The sequence below is a fragment of the Pygoscelis adeliae genome, unplaced genomic scaffold (assembly GCF_000699105.1).
Source record: "Pygoscelis adeliae isolate BGI_AS28 unplaced genomic scaffold, ASM69910v1 Scaffold16, whole genome shotgun sequence".
Classification (NCBI taxonomy): domain Eukaryota; kingdom Metazoa; phylum Chordata; class Aves; order Sphenisciformes; family Spheniscidae; genus Pygoscelis; species Pygoscelis adeliae.
The window spans coordinates 7,241,072-7,249,900 of NW_008825162.1; the positions used below are offsets into that span (position 1 = coordinate 7,241,072).

General features: G+C 38.5%; 1 protein-coding gene across 1 annotated transcript in view; it reads left to right on the plus strand.

The window, feature by feature from the left end:
• LOC103920882 (O-acetyl-ADP-ribose deacetylase MACROD2-like) overlaps window positions 1–8,829 on the plus strand; it is a 260,177-nt gene that overhangs the window by 228,442 nt on the left and 22,906 nt on the right. Inside the window, exon 5 of the mRNA XM_009328740.1 lies at window positions 4,358–4,441. Within this exon, the coding sequence (XP_009327015.1) occupies window positions 4,358–4,441 (84 nt within the window). The remainder of the gene's footprint in view (window positions 1–4,357; window positions 4,442–8,829) is intronic.

Consider the following 8,829-nt stretch of genomic DNA (forward strand, 5'->3'; position numbering starts at 1 on the left):
GTTTTAGCAAGTTAATCACATAACGTCACTGCATATATTAGATGTACTAGAATAAGAAAAATATTTAAAAATAAAAATAACGTAGTCTTATTAAATATACGCACTCAAGACCACTCTCTTAATGGTGTTCAACTCAGGGGATTTTAACCCATCAGTTTGTTATTCTGGATGCTGTATCTTGTAGCAGCTGCTGACTTAATGGCACCATTTAATTCAAAGCGCTTTGATGTTAGCAAACGGTATGACATATGATGTTAGAATGGCTTGAGTCAGAAAGGCAGATACAGTAATAGCAGGTACGGACCTGTGCGGTTCAACATCTCAGCTTTCCTTTATGAATGATTTCCTATATAAGCAAAGAGAAGTACCAGGTGACCTAATAGTCTTGTCTACCTTTAACTTCAGTGATTTAACACTGCAAAGTCATGGTGCTTAATGTTTTAAGCTCCATTAAGGGAAGATTATTCTAAACTTTAACTTCTGAAGGACTTTGCTTTTATACCCAGAGATTCACATATCCATGCACAGAAGCGTGCAAAATAAGCCCTAATACTGCCATAATTGTGTGCGCAATTGCAGTGATTGCATGTGGAAATTATAGAAGCATGTGCTATTATGAGAAGCACGGTCCAGATTCCTACACAATAGTACCGCATTATTATGCACTGACATAAGTTAATTCTCTTACCATTCAAAAAAAAAATTAAAAAAAAAAAGAAACACACAGAAAAGAGTTTCAGTTCTGAATCTAGATGCTCCCTCAACCTGGTCAGCTTCATTCTCTACCAGGTACCAAAACCTTTCGACCTCACCTGTATGAATGTTGCCACACTACTGCCTCTCATTTCCCATCTAATAGTTGTTCATAATAAATGCCCTGCTGGTTATCCCGTTTCTATCCTGAGCATCCTAATTAACCACCTATTCATTACTTCAGAAGCCACAGCCAGCTAGGATGGCAGGACGAAGGATCTCGTTCACACTAACAAAGGAAGCCCTATTATACACAATGCTGTATAAATACTGAATTTCTTTGTACGTTCCACTGTTTCCACACTCGTATACTTGGACACTTGTTTTTGGAGGGAGACTTCCTCTTTTTTTCTGAGATGAAAATAGCAATCACTTGTAACCAGGGAGATTTGGAAGTTGTGAGGGATTTTGGGAATAGCTTACTTGGAGACACACTGTGAGATTTAAGTGGCTTGTTGACCCTCTGAATTAGCCTATAAAGAAGAATCATTTCTCCCAGTCTTAGAGCTCAGAAACCTTTTTGCACAGATGATCACTATTAGAAAAGCTTTTAATATGATCAGTTCAGACACCTGTCTAGGTGTGCTGGTTTTAAACAGAAATTTGCAGGCAAAATTTCTGTAATATTTGGCTAACTGTTCTGAAAGGCATACATTCTGTTGGAGAGCAGAAAGGGTTAAGAGTTGTATTTTGACCATAATAAAAAGACATTATTTTGAAGCCTGCACAAATCCTTTTCTGTCTCTGGAATGAGGGAAATCTGCTAAAAAGCAGTGAAATTGTGATTGAAATCTTGTTCTCCTGGGACAGTGCCTCTACATCCTTTTGTGAGCATTTTAAGGTCCTTTATAGAGTGCAAAAAGATCATTTCTTTTGAGATAGTAACAGTTCTGACTTCTCTGAATGTAAGCCTCCTCCCTCTCTGTCTTTGTGCTGTCAATTAAGATGTTGGTTATATTATCTAATGTGTTCAGATACTCCTGAAAGACCTGGCTGGACATTTGCACTTAAACTTGATTGACATTTGACTTGTGGGACTGGAGGAAGCCTCACAGATTGGTTAGATGATAAAATTCATCACTAGAGGGGTGAGTGTTGATTGAAACACTCCTATTGATTCAATTCCCTGATGTGAATCGTTGTCAGCCAAAAGAGGGAACGTAGCAGGTAGTTCAGAGTGGCATTAGAACCAAAGAAGCCATACGTCAATATGGTCCGCTATAAACAGTCAAGTTATTTTTTAAAAGAATGGGAGAGTGTTGGCAGGAATCAATCTTTAAAAGCCTGGTTATTTTCAGGATCTCTCTTTTGTATTGAAGTTCTTGTTGAACTCTATCACCATTGCTCCTGAGTAACCCCTTTAAAGCGTTGACAAAGTGTGTCTTTATTTGGTGGTTTTTGTCTTTATTTTTCCCCACAGTATTTCTTGTGGTTACTCCTACATTCTCACCACTCCAGAAATAAATTTATCTTAGCACTTGAAAACTCTTGTTTTCCTCAAAATATTGTATTTGAATTTCAAATTCAGATGAGTAAATGTGATGACATGACACATGACATGTCCTATGTTAAGTGCTGTCGGGAAAGGTCTACCTCCTGATACCAAGCCAAACCTCAAAGCCTGTTCTGCTTTGCAGTAACTTGCTTTATTTATTGATTGCTGAGGGCCCTTCATGCTCTGAACTATATGGAATCCTATAATGAAACAGAAATTCCATTCTAGAAGAAATTTTTAAGAACAATATTCAGTTTGGCTTTTTTGGGTAATGCTTTTTCCTTAAAATTAAGCAAGTGAGGTGGAATTTCATGACTCACAGATCTCCATTTTGGAACTTTTGTTGACATTTTGAGCTGTTGCTTCACATAAATTCCTGCCAGTTTCCCAATCTGTGGCTCTTCTTTTTGGATGTAAGTACAGTAGAATAACCAGTTTCCCAGGAGGGCTGACAGAGAACGTTTCTGAGTTTGCTGGGCTCCATGAAAAGCCAACGATTCACTCCCTTTTTGTCTCTTGAACGAGCACAATATTCCCCTTGACCCTGCAAGTGCCCTTTCCACATCCTTGCTTATACTTCTTTCATAACTCCTGTTTGGTGACTTTTAGCATTTTGGTTCTAGATACATGTAGTTGTGGAAGGGTAGGAAATAAAAGGATAGTATCTACAGCTCTTAGCAGAGCCAAGTCCTTTATGAGAACTGGGCATCTGATTGCTGAGAGCTGTTTAAAAATCCAGCAACATACAGAGTAGATGATTGTGTGGGGTATGTATGACAGCAGAAGAGATGGGAGTTTTCGGAACACTGAAGCAATTTATAATACACATGTAGGTAGCTTTTTTTTCCCCAGTTGCTAATTAGCTAATCAGTTTGAGGTGATAGCGTGATTCATATTTTCTCACAGCATGGCAATAGGGGTAAATCAAGCAAGGTCATATGTCTTCCTAAAATTCCTGCTTACAAGTGGTGAAGATTTCTTTCCAGCATGCACAAAAGTGTGTTTTCTTTAGGCTTCTCCTTCACCTAAGCCCTCAGGTGGCCACAGGGAATCAGGAGATTTGACAGAAAGTCAAATGACAGAAAGTCATTTTCCCATCGCAGTTGAATAGATTCAATAGGTGCAGTGAATTGAGTTTTAATTGTCTGCCATTCTCTGCTTTCATGGTTAAGCAACAATGTTTGAAGAATGTTTTAATTAGTGAGCTTCCTTTCATTGAATGTCTTAATCTACAAATACTTTTTATGATTAATTTCCAGCTTGGCCTCCCTTTTGTACTAACAGGCTTTCCATGCTACCAGTTTGTGCCTTGAGGTCTACCTTAGCAAACAAACAGTAATTTCATTCTTTATGTTAAGATGACAGGATATCTTGAAAATGTTATAGAAAAAGGTCATCATTTTTAAAGTTTAACCAACTGATATTAAACACGGTGAATTTCAGTCCCTACAAATAAGAGAGATCTTAAACTTCACTGGCCCCAGTTACTGTTTTTACTTACAAGGTTTTTATTTTCCTCCATCTTCCTGTTGCTTTCTGGCTAAAAGTTTGGAACGGATTTTTTCAGCCAGAACATTTCTATCTTGTAAAGCTTTCATTTCCTTAACTTTACCTCACTATCAAACTTGCTTCCCTACCTTTCATTTCATTAGTAATTTCAGTCAATATTCATTTGTTACTGTGTTATAACATTGAATGGAGAATTGAGCTGAGGGAGAAAAATCTTTTCGCTTGGATTATTTCTCCACAGTTCCATAATGCAGTATAACATGTATCTCGTTAAAAACTGCAAATTAAAATGTTATTAATTTTTTTTATTTCTGAAGAGATTAAGAGCTTGTGAAGAAGCAGGTTATTTTAGTGTGAGCTTTCTTCACTGCTGTTCTGTGAAAGTTAGGGAAAGTCAAGTCCATGCTGAAAGATGCTTATTATGACTTTTATAACAGGTGATGCAGTAATTAATTTTAATAATAGAAAGATAGGCATCGGGCACTGAATGGAGTGCTGAAATAAAAGGTGCTCACAGTTGCGGTATCACGCATAGTAATTTTTGATACAATAAAACAATTTCAAAATAATATAGGTAATTATTTTTTTTAATGTCTAAAGAAGGGTTGGAACAAAAAGGCCAGCCTCTATCTCCCACAAAGAGCAAAGGAGAGCAGCCTGAGGACCTGCAAGATAATGCTGAAGGTAGGTGGTCTGACAGCTTTTCAGAGCTATTAATCAGTTTTGCATTTTGGGGGGAAAGGTTTACTCTGAATTCTTGAGAAAGAACTGGAAAACTTTCATTTAAGAACATTGTTTGCACACACTTGGAAAGTTGCCTTTGGCCTAGATCATGAGATTGTAATTCTTCTGAAATGTATTTCATCTCAAAGTAGATTCAGAATTACAAATGCTATTTTTACATGATGGGCTACTAATTATTGCTGTTATAAAATGAGAAATTGTTGCTGTTTTGCCTCTAACCTGTTCTGACTTTATGTAATTAAGAATACAAAATGTAATGCGTGTTGTGCAGGGCTTGGGTCATAGTCTGGTTCGTTGAGTTGGTCAGGTAAATCAGCTACCTGCTGCAAAACATGGAGCAGTAAAATTCTTGCTTTCCTTTTCTACAAGAAATTTTTGCTGTGTCCCTTTCCACTCCAGTTATGGTGTTTATGGCTCTAGACTTTATGCAGTGTATTACATCTATCCATGGTCAGGAGTCACAGGTGTTTAACATTATGCCTATAGTGTTGCTCCTGTAAGAGTGCTTTCCTGCACTTGAGTCTTCAGAGGGCAGCTTGTCCATGTGTACGGAGGTGAATGTGGTCTATGTTGTTCTAAAATTGGATCAAAGTATCTTTTCTTAATCTGTATCTCATTGGGAGAGTTGTTAAAAGATGTTAACATCAAAGACTTATTTTCAGAGTGCAGAGTTTCATGTTGCTCTCGTATGTATGGAAGAGCAAAACGCCCCAGTGCTGGAGAATTCCCCTTACGTGAAATAGTTAAAAGGACGAACCTTAATCTTTAATCCATGACAGTTCCTTATCATGGATTCTCTTTGACCTAATGTTCCTCAAATGACACGTCTCATTCTGCACCTCAACCAGTGGCTCCACGATCTTCATCATTTTGACCCAGTGCTATGCATTCAGCTCCTAAAATATTCTGACTGGGGTATAGTGTGAGTCATAAAGAGCAGAAAAATGTTAACATCTATCACTTTAAGTAACTGCTAGTAACATCCTGTCACTAACATTGTGACTGGTTGTTAATGGCAAGTACTTAAAGCAATAGCTGTCATCGCCTGGAAGGTGTGGGGGGACCCAAGAAATCTCATCCTGACTGGTCTTCTTTCCTTTCATGCTGCACTAAACCCAGCTGAAATTAAAATACCAGTTTTATGTTTGGATTAGAGAATTCAGTGATGACAAACCACATGTCGATTTGTATGCAGGCTAAACGGTGTGTGGGATTGTGGCGTCATTTTCCATATTCCTAAATAGGGCAAACAATAATGGTTTTTATGATATTTTTTTATTTGGAGTGTGACTAAAACCTTTCATTGTATCAGTGTCAAAAAAAAAAGAGGGGGGAAAAAAAAGTATTGCAAAACTGTAACGTTTTCCTTCCATTGGAAAAATAACTGATGTTGTTCCACTATTTCTGTGGCTTACTAGATACGGTTTCCTAGTTTACTATGCCTGTCAATGTTTCCTGGTGACCTATAGTTCACTTTGTAGAGCACAAACAAATGCATTGGAAGGGTGAAGTAAATAGCATGGCAATAGAATGATTGCATTACCCTCGAGCTGTAAAATGCCTGAACTTGAATTTGATGCTGTACAGTAGATTTTGCCAATGCAGAATTGAGGCCTGTAACACATGATCACTGCTGCAGAATTTAATCTAGCCGGTGATGGAGTCCTCTTCTCCTTAGGCAGGAATCAGGCCTGTAATGTTTAGGATTCAAAGTCTAAATTTAGACTTGAGGGTGGTTGTGATGGGGGGGGGAAAAGGTAATTTAAGTGTTTGCTTGGGGGGGGCTGGGAAGAAACCTGGATCAGATTTCTGTGGCATTACCTGTGCCTCTGTTTTGAAGAGGAGTCAAGCTGTTAGGCTCCAGACACCGAATTCCTATAAAGTTGCCGAGTGGCTAGAGTCTAATGTAACACACCTGTGAGCCATTTCCATTTAAGTAAATGGGATTTGCACACATTTGTCTGAGAATAGGATTTAGTTTCTACTGTTCTCATTATTAGCTCTTGGTTTTGACTAATTAGAAGAACTTCTAATGGGGAGCCTTGAAGATTATGAAAGCTGTAAATATGTGACAAGAACCAAAACTACATGTCTGAGTAATTTTATTTAGGTAGGAGTTTGTCTTCACTTCCAAAAAACCTGCCTTTTTCTTCTTTTTTTCTTTTTAAAAGAACTTCTGAGTGGCTAATGCATATAAACAGTCTCAAATAAAACACAATAAAGCCAACTTCTGCCTGAGGTCAACTTTGTTGAATTTTCTTCATGGTAAAACTGAAGTGTTTTTTGTTCAGCGTGTTTTAACTTTGGGATAGTTCACATGCTTTAGATACCCCAAATTAAAAAAAAAAAAAAAACAAAAACCCACAAACCTGAAAAAAAAGCAAACAAAAAAAACCCCAACCCATAGCTTTCAGCAATAAAAACAAGTTCAAAGATACATATATTTAACATAAGATACTATTTTCCCCTTGGTAACATGACCAGATATAAAATATTTAACAAATATAAACTGAGGCACAGGAAGAACCAGATATTTTTTCCTCTGCTTAGTTGTCAGTGTCCTTTTAGACTGAAGATGGGAATACAACTTGCTATTTTAACAGTCTCATGCATGCCCTTGTGGCACTCTGTAAAAACTATTCCACTGAGTTCAGTAATATTTCTGCTGTAATATTTTTCTCCAGCACACCAAGCTGGTTCATTGGCTAGAGGTAATGGAGCAATATCTTTTCAGTGCATGTAAAAATCTCCACAGAAGATCACGGAAAGTAGGCTCCTTCATTATTACCCTCTCTGCAATCAAGGAAAGTTGAATAAGTGGCTGTATGTAAGGAGCTTGTTTTGCAGTAAGCTAAAATAAACACTTGACATGCTAATGAAAGCAATTTTATACTGAACCTCTAAAGTATTAACGGTGTCTGTTATTATGCTATTAGATATATTGTTCTCTGCCTTCAGACCGTTGATAGAGAAAAGCAAGTGTGAACTGCATAGCAGATTCTCCTGTCAATGGTTGTATTCAGTAGTTTTTCACTGTAGCGCAGGTTATTGTCTGGGGAAATGAATAGACTGGATACACGGAGAAACATTCTTTACTCCCAGGTTCCCTGCAGTATTTCAGGTTTGACATGTGCAAACATACAGTGTAATTTCCACGCCCCCCCCCAGCTATCCCAGGTCCTGGGAGAGTAAAATCAGCCAGTGATAATTTTGCCTTTCCCCTCGATCAGGTGCACTCAGTGATTGAGTGATTGTAAAGTCTCAGGTGAGAAAAATATGTTTGGCTCTAAACAAAACTTAGCACGTCTTACTTCAGTAGCTTCATAACACAATCCTAAAGTAATTACATAGACAAAATGGCAGTACTTGTCACAGCATAGCAGCCGTGAGTTAGCACAAATGCCACAGGTCACCTGTTCTCATCCTACTGATTGTCACCAAGGAAAAGCAAACAATTTTTACAAAAATCTAACAAAACAAAAATTTAAAATGTTCCTTATTTCTCTTAGCTACCTCCCCAAATGTCCTCCGATATATACTGAACGGCAAAGTGCATGCCATAGATTTTCTTGATACTGGGAGAAGCAAAACTGCCCTCTCCTTCTTTACAGGAATTCTCAGATATAAAATGGAGCCTGCCCAAGAGCTGCCTCATCCGTTCCCACCATGGTCTGCAGGTGATCAATACTGTATCAAAGATGACTAATACATCTAATAACAGCAGCATAAATGCCTGGTCTTTCTCCTCCTCCAGGAGAAAGATAATCAATCCATGTAGCAAAAGCCGTTTCTGTGCCTCCTGAGGTCAGGATTCTCCTTGCCCTACCTCAAGGGATGTGAAGACAGAACTGGAGCTCTGCAAGTTGTCTTGCTCCAGCTTTTCTCATAAGGTTCTCCCATAATGAATGAACAGATTATTCCTGATAGATTGATAGGTTGTTGGTCTCACACGATCACCTTAGCTGAGGCTCCGTGTATGTGCGAGGAGCTGGTCTGTTGGAATTGCTTGTCCGGAATGAACTTTGTCTGCTTTCTGTTCAGTTGGTGAGAAGGAGAACAGTTTGATGGATTAGCCAAGCCAGGAAGGTCAAAATGAACACAAATCACCTTTAAGACAGTTGGTAGAGTTGGTTCCTTTGCCTGATGGGGTCATCACACTATCGACCCCTTGGCTTTCAAGGGCAACATCACATGTCTGAAATGTTGCTTGGCAGTGTCAGGAGTCTGAGGCTCACCAGCAGGTCCTGCCTCGCTCAGTGGACACTCTGTCCATCAGCGATGTCAGTCTAGTGATCGGAGTACACAGTAGAAATGAGGGAAAATGGAGT